This window comes from Mycetomoellerius zeteki, unplaced genomic scaffold, assembly GCF_001594055.1.
Source record: "Mycetomoellerius zeteki isolate Tzet28-1 unplaced genomic scaffold, Tzet1.0 scaffold114, whole genome shotgun sequence".
NCBI classification, from domain to species: domain Eukaryota; kingdom Metazoa; phylum Arthropoda; class Insecta; order Hymenoptera; family Formicidae; genus Mycetomoellerius; species Mycetomoellerius zeteki.
In genome coordinates, this window is record NW_017256062.1 from 18327 (window position 1) to 32484 (window position 14158).

Below are 14158 nucleotides of genomic sequence, written 5' to 3' on the forward strand. Positions count from 1 at the left end.
CGCTATGCTTCATTATTCATTTGCATGTCGTATTTCAAGCTGAACATCATCTTAATGGCCCTTCATGCTGTATCGAGCATATCGCGTATCACGACCAACTTCGGGCGCTCGTGCGTGAAAAGTATCACTAGTATCAGCGTTTAAACGTGCAACCTGCACCGTTCGTCGATTTCCTTCGCCCGTCCTCTAAATAGTTTAACAGAGGTGTCTCGTTTCTGTTTGCGTGAGTGTGTCATCCTTTCCTCGTTTTACGTTCGTCCCACAAACTGGAGAACGGTTTCCGATAATGCTGATCCAGTACGCATACATCAAGCCAAGGTCGCAATTCGGTAAGCAATGTTTCTTCGGAGAGACCGACTCGATCGTTCAGGAGAACATCCTACCGGATCCGAAACTCATGCGAAACTACATCTACATGAGCCATTGCCACCGTGGTGTACAGATGTCCAAGCAATTTGCTCTTCACGAGGTAAATTATTGTCTTGATTATTATACAATAGAAAAGGGGAACAGTATTTTTAATCCCTCAGATTCCTTAAAATTAAACAATTATAATTTAAACTAATGAAAATAGAGCACAGAAATTAGAGCGCAATTAATCTTTTAAATAATTTTAATATTTAACTATTGTAAAGTTCATCAAATGTCGTTTCGACTCGATTTGGAATCGTCTTCAGCGAAACATTATTCTTCAGAAACTAAATTATTGTAGGTTTAAAAGGAATCGCGAAGTTTCAGCGAGAAGTTTCAATTTCTTGTTTATTAGTATGAATCTTAATTATTAATTATTATTTATCTCAACTTTTAGTCATTATTAGTCTTTATTCTTATATAATTATTAGTTTTCATATAATTTTCTTTCTAATAAAAAAAATATAAACAAATTATGTAATAAAGAAAATAAAAGCTGATTCTAAAAAAATGTTAGAATATCGTGTGTGTGTGTGTGTGTGTGTGTGTGTGTGTGTGTGTGTGTGTGTGTAGATAGGATTTTCTTTAAGAATATTGAAAGCTTTTGACAAGTGTATATTAGAGGGATTATTAGATTAAGATCTAAATAGCATTAATTATTCTATTATTATGTTAACATGATGTTGCATGCTTCCAAGATGTATCATCAGCAGCTGCAAAATGATTATCCATAAATTAAGCACCGGTTAAACGCTAATGAGTTTCTATATTCGAGACTTTGTATATCATAGGATTTAAGGGAAAGCTGGGATTATGAAAATAGCTCTGCTGAGTCATCGTCGAACGAACTAATTCTGCAGCGAGTTTAGCGTTTGCGGCATTTAATTTCCAAGAATTAATAAGTGCGTCGGACATGTAAATACGCCGACCGACAGCTCCCTAATATTTTGTTTACATTTCAAAGGATCAGAGCTATGTCAGTTTAAATTAAATATCGCATGCGATTCTGAAAAATATGCAAAATTTACTACGAAAATCCAGGTTTTCAATCCGGGAGAGCGTGAAATAAAACTCGCGGAAAGTTTTAATTCAAACATAATATTGCTTCACGGTGTATCTCGCATCAGTTTACGTTATAAACCATATATTTTTCGCAATGAAAAAATTAAATTTAACAGATTTAATTGTATAAAAATACAAAAAATCAATATTTGTGAACATGCTTTTGACGACACGTGCCATAAATGTGGGATAAAATAATGCCTCATAAATTGTTTATGCATTCAATTCCATAACAAATAAGAATTTGCGTATACAGAACGGGTAAGCTATGCTATACTGAAAAAATATACATTGCAGTGTAAAACATACAGCGAAAACAGACGATTGTGCGTTTCCACTTTAAGTGAACCACTTTAACGCCGTGACGCATTTCTCAAGAGTGCTCAAGTGTTAAGTATGGGGTGTTAGATTTTACATGTGCAATAAAAAAACGGTTAGAAATGGAGAAGCGAAACCGTTTATAACTGTATTATTGCGAACAGTTTACGTGATCTCTTTTTATTCTTACGTCAGATGCAAACCGCTAGTAAAGTAACAAAGGAGAGCGGGATGTTACACTTAGAGGGCGGTTGGCCTAAAGAGATAAACGTGAAGGACGACGAAACCGTGTTGAGATTTCGCCGGCGCGTAGTGAAGAACGAGTATTGGGCCCCAAAGATGAAGACCCTCACTGACGTGAGCCACTTTGAAATATATATGTTTTCAAATACACCCTTTAATCATTTAAAATGCATTATGTTAAAAATAATTTAGTTCTGTAAGATATTAATATTTGCTATTTAATTTTTTAATATAATCTTTGATTTTTATATTCTATATAAAATCAAGGATTCTATCGCAGTTTTAAGAACACAGTTAAAAACAGATAATCTAAGATGATTTAAAAAATATGTTGATACATGTATAAAATCTTGTTTAATTAGTAATCTTAATTAGATAAATATGTTTATTTTAAAGATTGCGTTCAAGAAGCTGCTATTAGCACTATTGCATCATTCTATCATTTTACGTTTAACGAACAGTAAAGATAGAATGATACAATAGCGCTGATAGCGCACGTACCAAACGCACCTAAAGAACCTCTAATGTAGAAAGCTCAATATAAGAGGATTAATTTGTTAAGAAGATCAATGTATTAACTTATTCGCTTAGCCTATGGAACGCTGTATACTGCAGAATAACGTCATCAACATTTATAAATACTACTTTGACGATATAGAACCGACTGCGCTCGTTCTTTCCTATGATATAAGGTATGTTGCATGTTTGTTAGTAAACTCTATAATATACTGGAACGTGCTTTCTTATACTAAACTATAGAAAATTGTGGAGAAAAGGAAAACAAACTTGTCTTTCTCATTTTTTCCTATTTATGGTAGTAAAATAACATCAGCCAAACAACAAATCTCTGACAAAGAAAACAGTACGATAACACTTTGCATCAAAATATCATTGTTTAGGAATTGGGACACCTCCACTTCTTGATGGCTCCAGTATTTTGTAGAGTTCACTGATTTTCGTCCCTATAAAGAGCCTCAGAGACGACTCAGTTATAACAGAAGAAAGGATTAAAATGTGTCGCCATTTTCAATTTACGTTTTTAAGCCGATGAGAATACTAATCTTTTTCCAATTGTTCATTTCCTTATTTCAACCTTCAAGTAGGTATATGAAATCTAAAAAGTACGTCAGATTACTTATTTTTTTCTAACCAACTGGCATACATTAAATTGTAAATCCTGCCATCCCCGATATCCGAGGAATATTCAAAGTCTCGCTTCAACGTGCCCGACGGAAGCTTCCACGGACGAGTTAAATCTCTCTCCGCAAATCGTGGTCACGTACGGAATTATCATACGACGCATATCTTCGTCGGGGACTAATGCTACTCGTGCGATATGTTCTTGTACAGACATAAAGGATAGGATCTCGTAAATCCGGAGACAAATTCTACGTATTAAAGTGCAAAGAAATATCGATAACCAAATATACGAGGAAATTTCTCCGATTAATATATTTATAATTTTTTGAAAATAAAATACATCTACAAATTTGTTGTTTCACTATACTGTTGTACATTTCGTATGATATCCGGTAACTTATTTATAAGACGAGAAATCCATAAATCGATGCGACATCTCGCTAGACGACGATGCTGTCATTGAGCAGCTCGCGGGGAAATTCTGTTATCTCGTCGGATTTTCATCTCTCGATGCTTGTTTAACACAAGTTGCAATTTTTCCCCGTCTTTTTCCTCGCGCATCGAAACACGTGTTGCGCCTCTCGGATGCCTCATACGATTCTTGCGCGAATTGATCCGCTTTTCTTCTGTATGTACACACCATAAGCTTCTAAATATCGCTGTCTCCGATATTGATACTCGAATTTACTGTTATTAATGACACCTCTACCTCTACGAAAAAATTTTGAAGACTTTTAGAAAAGCGACAGGATAAATTAAAAAAACTTTGTACAAAATAAAAGTTAAAAAATTGTTCTTCTTCTCTTTAGAATCAGAAAGCAACCACAAAAGAAACAAAAAGAAATAAAAATTCAAATTCGAATTTACGTTTCAACAAAGTCTTGCTCTATTTGTGTATTCTATCTATTCGATATTTTCACAGCAACAATATTGTGTTTTTATATCTGATAAATTCTCGAAATAAAGCCAATCACTTTGGTTGCGACAGAACGAGCTTGAAGCTCTTATTACGTCGTTTCGAACGTTAATGGTATCCACGTGTTTTCGTGCTTCCTAACGAAGAATCTACGGCTGTCGTTACAATTAATCGCTTCCCGAAGGGTATTACCAAGCAAATGAAACAAAAAGAACGCCGTCTGCAATGTGTAAAAGCAACGGCGTTATCGCGTCGTCGAGCGGATGATTTACGCGCCCGGGGATAGAAAAAAAGACAAAAGGAGGAAAACGAATTTCCATGAGTGCGATTTTGCACGGATTTTTACGGGAACTTTAATTTTCTTTTTTTCCAGAACCTCAAACATGTATGCCGATCCACAACCTATCGTAAGACCAATCAATCACCTGTCGTGGTCGCCCGGTGCACAGAATCGATTGGCTGCTGCCTACTCTTTTATGGAGTTCGAGAGGAAACTGTCTAATGTGAATCCTTCCTCTTACATATGGGACATCGGTATAAAATCTTTATGCTACCGCATAACAATACGTATTTTACCACTAATGGAACACTATCAGAAAATGCACGTATCTTTCGCGATATTTTTTTGCAAAGGAAATTTATTTAAAAATCTAATTTATTTTATAGAGATAATATTTGTATTATTGTCCAATATATGAAAAGATAATATATGATGGAAATGGGATCACAAATTCAGTTTTATAATTCAAAAGAAACATTGTTTATTGTTACTTCAATATGTACATTAATCTTAAAATTATTTTAAACTGCCAAATACATATGTTTGTTGTATTCCACGCGAGATATACCTTGTCCAGTATTTTTGAATTTTATTGAATTCTCCTGTACTAATGCAATATTCCGCGCAGAGATTTTTTTAGAATGTCGAATCTGACACGCTTTACAACGTATCAGAAGCATGTTTCATCATGTCGTCGTCAAACGCGACCTGTCACACGCTCGTTCTGGTTCCGGTCGCGGAAATCGATTGGTCGTTTCAAAGTCCTTCATAATATTTGAAATGCGTCTCACTGACATGAATCTTTATATCTACACCAGACGACCATACGCATGCGTGTTGTTTATGCGGAGTGTTTGTTATTGACAGAAACATATCACATGACAAAAACAACCACCTATAAAGCCGAATGAATTTGCAGTAACACGATTTTCTCACGAGTAGGATATATATAATATGGCAAAAAGTAAAATATTTTTTACAGCTAGTACAAATCCCAAATAAAAAATCTTATTAAAAAGTAAAAAGCAATAGAAAATAAAATTATTAATAATTAATAATAGAAATATTTTAGAAAATTTCATAGATACTAAAAGCATGATATTTGCGTTAATTATTTCATAACACGATGTTTCCTTTGTTCGAAAAGAATTAAGTTTTATCGTTACTGAAAGTATTAAAATATTGAAAAAATACTTTCAATTGTTTGCCAATTTTTAATAATGCTAAAAATTTCATCGATTATGTATTGCAAAGAAAAAAAACAAGTAAAATGTTTCTTTTCGTTTAAATAGATTTCGAAAAAAGAGAATTCTCTAATGGATGAGGTGGATTGATTTAATTATTTATTCATTTAATAGTATCAAATTTTCAAACAAAAGTTTTTAAAATAGGCAAAATGTAATTCTGTATTATCCAATGCAGAGAACCCAAACAAACCGGTGATATGCCTGAAATCATCATCACCATTATTAATCGTCGAGTTTAATCCACGCGATCCGTCGATGCTGATTAGCGGACTGATGTCTGGCCAAGTGTGCAACTGGGACATCCGAATTGGGGCTAGGCCAGTGCAAATGTCCCATCGTCAGTTCAGCCACAGGTATCTATCTATCTGCGAATGGGAAGTTCCTCGGGACTTGCACCTATCCGCCGAGATTATTGGCCAGAACTTGGACGTGCTTGACTTTGATGTATGACCTGTGGAATTGCAAATATCCTCCGAGAGAAACGCTGTAAAGCCGTGCAAACGGTAGTTTCTGATACCTGGATTAATGTAGTTCTTGGTAGATATAGCATCTATCGACGAGAATGTGTTAACACGATTAGAAACACGTGAACACTTGCGCATAAAATGTAAACCAAAAGCTGTTACGTAATTTTATTTGAGTTTACGTAATTGGAGTTTAGCCTCACCGGAGATTATTTTATGTGTATGTATTCTGAAATAATTTTAACAATTTTTCTGTTACTTCCGCTTCAAACAGTATCAATTACCAGATACTTTATTATTAAATGAATAATTATAACTTCCTCAATAATTTTGCATCACTGTTAAATCGTTGGAAAATATTATGATACTACTAATTGTTCTCAATATTTAGCTCCATTTCTCGTTGTGAAAGGAGGAGGGGTGGGAGTAAAATAAATATTAAATAGCGAAATGCTACAATTTTACTTAAGTCGAGAAGCTGCGACTGCACTGAATCTTGTAGAATTTTACTCTGCATTAATGTTCACAACACGCCAATTAAACGGTGCAGACTCCGTGAAGGAACAATGTTTGTAAAGTGGCTTATAGCCGATGAGAGTTACAGACAGTTACAATTCATACGTTTCGTAAACGCGGTCGCAACTTCTGCCGTTGTCGTGGCAAAATATTTCCAAAGAGCCTGCCATTTCGATGCCAAATTGTAATCTCCGTCACTACCATTTCTTCTCCCGTTCTTACCGACGACGCGCAAAAGAAATCCGGCGAACCAGACGCTCTGGATTCAATCCAAGACCAATAAAGAGTTTTTCTCGGCATCCACCGACGGTGCGATTAAGTGGTGGGATATCAGGAAGATGAGGCAACCGACCGACGAGCTAGTGATGGATTTGGATGATCCACTCCGAGCGGATATCCTTCGTGCGATCGGCGTCACGAAGCTGCAGTACGAGCCGAGCATAGGATATAGATTCCTGGCAGGTATGGAGAATGGCATGGTGATCAACATAAGACGGAAAGTCATGAAACCGGTCGATAAACTGGCAATGAGATTCAACTGTCACGTCGGCCCTGTCATCGCTATTGATCGAAGCCCCTTCTCTACCAAGAATTTCCTTACCGTAGGCGATTGGACCGTCAAGATATGGTCGGATGATATCAGAGAGGATTGCTTGATCACCATTCGGTAAGATTCTCTAAGTTTAATCAACGTAAACATATCGAACATATCTAATCATGCAAACTAAAACTACAAATACGTCTAACTTGAAATCGTTTGAGTTAAGTGTGTCGTATCAGGTAATGTGCAAAAGTTCTTACAGTTTGAACGGCAATTTTCAAATATACTAATGTCATTGCCTATATGTACGCACAGCGCCATGTAGTAATTTTTATAATAAACAATGACTAAGCTGCAAAATAAGAGGAAACTTGTTATTGATATATATATATTATTTGTGAAAAAGATTTTGCCAAGTAAGCATCGAAATAAATTACATATCAGACATTGTTTGCTTTTTAAATTTAGATCAAATTAGATCTCAAGGATCTAATTAAATGTAATTAGAGCTCTTTGCTTTTTAGATCAAATTTAAAAAACAAACTAATGCCTATGTAATGTCAATTATTAACTTCTATGCTTGTTTCCCACTTTTGTTTATTATAAGAATTACTAAAAATGAAACTGCATACATAGACATTGGTTGCATTCAGCAAATAAAACAGCTTTACAACATTGTAAAATTCCTTAATATAATTAATCTTGACCTTAATTTCTCACTGAATCTAAATGTATCTAAACGAATCATATTAAAGAATTTTACAACAGTTGCAAAGCTGCTTTTTATGTGATGTTTATTTGAATACAGCCATTGGAATCATACTTGAAAAACCACAAGAACTTTATTGCATATATCTAATAACATTTCCTCCATTTTCATTGTAACATAAATTTGCTATGTATATTAGGATTACATAGACGCTCCAGTGTGCTCTATTATCATTGTACCATGTATATCCGACTGCAAATTAGTCAGCGCACAAAAAGTAGAATAGAGTTATATACTTAGCGTGAAACAAAGCAAAGCAGCTAGCTATTCACGTAAACACAATGATACATGAATGTATCTCGCAATTTCGACTAATGTCTTGTTTATCAGTGTTGAAGCTTTCTGTTGCCATTCTTGTCGGCGTAGTTTCGAAGTTAACGTTATCATCGTATCATAGAACATACGGCTCGGTAAAGATCAAGTAGATGAAATTCTGTACGCACAGTGAACAGAATGCTGATTTACGCGGAGGTTGTTGGAGCAGATCCAGGTACTCAGTGTTCTTCACCATAAATGCGACGGGTCTGTTAGAGGTATACGACATTCTGAATGGCGTAGATTCACCGGTGACCACGTTTCGTGTCTGCAACGACAGTCTTACGACCATCGCGCCTCACGAAAACGGTCAACTCCTAGCAGTCGGTAGTCATGACGGAAATATATATCTAGTGGAATGTTCCAACGGACACATTACTAACACTAAAACTGACAAGGCGAACCTTATTGCCGTGAGTATTTTGAAAGGTACTCAGTTAAAAAGGGCAACAATTAAGTAGCTATGTATATTTTGTGAGGGAATCTTCGAAACTGTTCGTTATTCATTTTTATAGGTTTTGGATATAGGTATGTAAAGCATCAGAAAATATTAGATTTTTTATCTACTTTTCTCAGATTTAGAAGTCAAAACAATTCCTGAAAAATAACGGATTCTTTTATTTTCAACATTTTCAAAAAATGTAAATAAATTACACCATTATCAAAAACATAAAATTCACTAAAATTTTTATATAAAACGTTTTTTTCATATATCTCGCAGTTTTGAGGATATTCGCTGAAAATAAAAAAAAATCTGTTATTTAATTTCAAAATGTTTAATCTCTGAATCTTGAGATAAACAGACAAAAAAATGAGTTTAATATTCTTTTATGCTCTACAACATATACAAAGGTCATCAAAATCAGTAAAGGATAGTCCGATGGTTTCCTTGTTGTTGACAATTCAATTTTAATTTTAATTTCCACATCACTCTGAAGTAAAACGTAAAAATTTTGCTAATGGTTTGCATTACGTAACTAATGTATTATAATAATAATTTTGGATTTTACTGATTGTTATCTTTTTCGAATTAGTATATTTCGAGTTCATATATTCTAACTTTGATCTTATATCACTTTACACTTTGCGTTGATCGAAAATGAAAAGAAATGTATTTTTGCTGCAGTATCTCGAGAGATGTAGTCGTTTTGAGAAGATCGTCGATGCACGATTGAAAGAAATGCGCTTGATGCAAGCTAACATTCACGAAAATTCCGCAATGGACCGCTCGGCGTTTATATCAAAGAAAAAAGGAAACAATCAAGAAAAAAATAAAAACAATGTGTTAATTAAAGGAAAGGGCGAGCATCCGAAGAAAAAATCTCGGATGAAAAGATTAGAAAAGGACGACACATTCTTCAAAGAACTGGCGGATTCAGAAGCAGCATTTTTTCAAACAGTAAAGAAGGTAAAGAAAAACTTAAGTAGTCGAGAAGAAGGTGCAATAAGAAGGTGCACTTACCACTGGCATAAAATTTTCTCTTGTGCTATTCAGGACGTGTATTTTTGCGTCTTTAGAAACATTAAAGATCGTTGCTATGAGTACTTTCATTCATGATGATAGAAGAATAACGCGTTATATTCTTCTATTTTAACTATTAAATAATAATCACTACAACATATGCAATACATAAGTTTAACTAATTTACCATCTGTCTAATTTAGATAAAAAATAGAGTTCCTTAATCTCAAAATGCTATCCATACGTAAATTTTACATGCCTACAAGTAAAGGTTATTGAACGTTGAACTATATATCTTCAGTTATAGGAGGTTCAATCTCCTAAGAGCTAAGACAAGCGGAGACAGGGTTTTAAAAATTCTGTTCGTTATATATCACTTGTCTGGTGACTAATATTATAACAGAGAGTGTGATAAGTGATTTCAATTTTTAAGCAGTTTTATGTTATATGTTTTATTTAAATGTATGAAAAGACACACACACAAAATTTGTTTACATATTCCATATCATTTCAAGATTGAATTTGATAGTGTGCTTATTCTTTCTTTCTTTTTAAGTTAATAATTAGGCTATTGTGTTTATAAAAATTTAGATTATAAGTGTTTGTTATTAAAGGTGTAATATAAAATGTATAAAAACTTGTGTCATTAATTAAGAATAGTCTATTTCTTTATGCATACAATTTACATGTCAATACTGTACGTTATCATTCAACAGTGATAACATTCTAGGGTTAAAAATATTAATAAACAATTATATCTGTAATTTATGCCATATAAATTCTTACGAGAAGTTCACGATTATAATGTCTTTCAGGAATTTGCGAGTTATCCGAGGCTGGATCCCGAAACCGAACAGATGATCAGTCTTATGCAAGAAACACCGCGCAAGAGAAAGATTCTGCGTGAATCAGCGAAGGTAGAGGAGAAAATAAGCAACACTGCGTGGCTACTTAAATCTAGAGAAAGGATAAGAACGGGAAAGTCTATATCCCTAACGAGATCCTTGATAGAAGAGATAGAAGTTGACAAAGAAGAAGTTAAAGAAAAGGCGATTGCAAAAATAGAAGCGCCATTCATAAAACCAATAAAGATCGTGAAGAAACGCCGGGGTCAGATTTTAAGCAAAGTCTGTGCCGTTGAAGTTTGCAAGCCGGAAATCTGTTGCGCAGACCTGGAAGGTAAATTTCCGTTTCCAACGACAGCGTAAACGTCGTTACTATCGGGTCGGTAAGGCGATCTATTTTTTCACTTTCCATGCGTCGCTTGGGACGTCGTGGACGGACAAGATAACGAGATCTTCTCTTAAAGCTTGGCGAGATCCGATAATACCGAGCTTCCTTGGCTGCACGGCTTTATTTGAGTCTGCAATAGCGACAGTATTATGTAATTTTCTTTCATATTTGGCAAGCGACAACGTGGTACAAGAAATATCGCGGCGGACAGATTGATAGCGCCGCGAAGCGGAAAAACGCGAGAAAAGCAGATAATTTCGTAAAAACGTTTCAGTGGAAAACCGCGATCAAAGCGCCACGTCAGCTAGAAACATTGATAAACGTTCATTGTTCTGATTTGTTCGTTTTCTCACCTGTCTCCCATCAATATCATGTTTCGTTGATTCGGCATAGGAGACACCTCCATGTTGCAACACAATCGGATAGTTTAATTAAGAACGTCTCTGTCGCGACTGTGGTTGGTTTTAAAGCATGCCGTATGCGTTTACTCCAACTGCGCCCAGTTAGATTAATGCGTTCCACTCGAGGTTCGTTACTATTTCTCTTTGGCTGTTTAGTTTAGATGCGCCAGCGTAATTCGAGACGGTGAAACTAAGACAGTTTTCAACGCCGTTTCTTAATGAAGGACGTAGAACAAACGTCCGCACATGAATTTACCCAACGAGAATTGATTAGTTGTCTCATTTCGCTTTACTCGTTGGCAAGTTCGAAGGAAAGCGTGAAAGATGAAATTAAGAAATTAAGCTTTGAAAATTTTTCCCCTCAATTTCTCTTCAATTTCTTTTCTATGCAAGAACCACTGACAGAAAGGTTTTATCAAACAACACTTCATATACATCTGTTATATATTCTTGCGCCACTATAATTCATTTCTTAAACCAGATATGCGCACGCTGCACAACCGCAGGAGCTTGCACCATTAAACTATCATTTGTTATGTACCATCAAAGATGCATTATGATTCTGTCGTTTCGCCAGCAACTATGACGCGCAATATCTTGGCTGACTGCTCCAGTAGAAATGTTTTTTCACTATTCTTAAAATACCCGGCTATTGAATATCAATATTCATCAGTGAAATATGTCATTGAATGCATACCGTTTCCTTATTTCAAACATGACACAATTCGAAAAATTGAATTTCTCAGAAAATGGGAAAAATTACTTTCCAACTTGACAGAAAAATATTGATTAATCGAATAATATCGTACAAAAAATATGTTTTTAACATGATAAAATGAATGTCATTTTTATCATTGTCATTTTACAATCCATATTTCCTCGGAAAAAACCACTCTTTTTAAGTTGTGACGTTTTGACGACTTTTTAAAAGTTAGTTCACTTTCGATAATTGATAGAGTAATATTTATTTAACTAATTTATAATAACTTTTTTTAAAATCACGTTTTTTTAAGTTGTGTCACTTTTGAAATAAAGAAGTGATACATTAATTTTGAATACACTTAAATATATACTTAAATATTTTATCAATATCTTTAATAATAACAATATGACTTAGGATTAATATAATATATATGTAATTTGTTTATATAGTAGGTATATTTCCAAATTAATATTTTCAACTCTGAATCTCGTTGGATTTAAATTAAAGATTCGTATTTAAAGATTCTATTTATAATTTTTTCTCCCAAAACAAAACGAAAAATGTTTTTGATGCATAAGACAGACAATGATAACATAATATGAAAGCAGGTATAATGTTTCACATAAAAACGTACTTCAACTGTAACTGTTGAGGCGTTATTGCGAGGGTATCTATAGGAAGGATATATCTAAGGGGTAAGTTTAGATTGGATATTAAATAAATGAGAAATAAGGACAGCAATGGTAGCGATAGAACAAATTGGGCAGGATGAAATCACCCTAGCGTTAGATTAGAGCAGTAAAGCGAATACCATTCGTCGTCTTCCCACCGGACATTTTAGACACGTCGAGGGTGCATTGAAGTGTCCACAATATAATTGGTCTCATGGGGAATATCGGCTCTATGACATTTTATCTGGTGGAAGAAATATAATACACCGTTGCTTTAACTGCAATTTTTATTTGAGAAAATAAAATAATTTAATATAAAATAAAATAGTTTCGGAATTGTGTGTTTGCAATTTTTTAAAAATGTTGATTTTTTCAAAATCTTCATAATTGTCGTCTTAGTATATACCATTATATTACAATTCTAGTGAGGCGCAATAATCTTGAAAATTGAACATAAAATTAATAACGAATATTAGTTAACTTTATGAACAATTTGATTTTCATAATAAAATAATTAGATTAATATATAAAATAATCAAAATAAAATTATTATAAATATCAATATCGTAATTTTTATTCAACGTTCGATTTATATATTTTAGAAAAGCGGAAGGCCGAATTACAGATTCAACTTGCTTCGGAGGAGGAGAAATCTTCGTGGGTTATCACCCAACGGCGACCTAAGTTATTCGATTTTGAGCAAAAGTTGCCGGAACATTCGTCAATCGAGAAGAGAAGAATACTTTTGGAGGAGGGCGAATCGCTGGCGAACGTACTCGCGGACGAAGTCGAGGAAGCCAGAAGGGAAATGCGTGCTTGGCAGGAGAGAATCGCGTTGGGCAAACGTGACTCCTGGCGGCCACGAACGATCGAGGTTATACATGAGAAACCAGAAGGAAAAAAGAAAGAAGTCGGGAACGGCGACGTCGAGTCGCCTGTGCGAAACGTCGAGGAGGGAAGAATGGATTTTCGGCAGCTCGCAGAAACGAGCTCGAAATGGAAGTCCGCGATCGGGGACAAGACTTTACAAGCGCGCGGAAAAAGAGAGGCGACGAAACTCGACTCGCATCTCGAAAAGTGTGCTCAAGAGGAAGAAACATATCCAACGTTATCCGCATATACTGATGAATCAACGGAAACAGTAACGACGGAATCGACGAAACGCAGTAGGGGCAGCGATCAATAATTTAATTCATTTGAAAAATTTAATTCATTTTGAATTTACAAATTTTAAATTCGAATTAAAAATCGGAGGATTTTTCGAAATCAACGACCCCCATAAACCCTTCAATAATGCATTTCAAAAACTCTTTAATACTACATTTCGCTAAAATCGAAGGATTTTCATTATTTCCGTCCACTATATTGGTTTAACTATTTTGAATTTTCAAATTGTAAGTTCGGATTAGAAATCGAAGGACTTTTCAAAATCAGCGACACCGAAAACCCTTTAATACTACATTTCG

General features: G+C 34.7%; 1 protein-coding gene across 1 annotated transcript; it reads left to right on the forward strand.

The window, feature by feature from the left end:
• Positions 1-117: 117 nt before the first annotated feature.
• On the forward strand, positions 118-13878 carry LOC108728860 (dynein intermediate chain 3, ciliary). The gene is made up of 10 exons (XM_018457657.1): positions 118-469; positions 1987-2148; positions 2626-2726; positions 4464-4624; positions 5793-5970; positions 6836-7264; positions 8353-8635; positions 9349-9630; positions 10500-10863; positions 13295-13878. Exons 1-10 carry the CDS (start codon positions 287-289, stop codon positions 13876-13878), a joined length of 2727 nt encoding a protein of 908 aa, XP_018313159.1. The 5' UTR covers positions 118-286.
• The last annotated feature ends 280 nt before the right edge of the window (positions 13879-14158 follow it).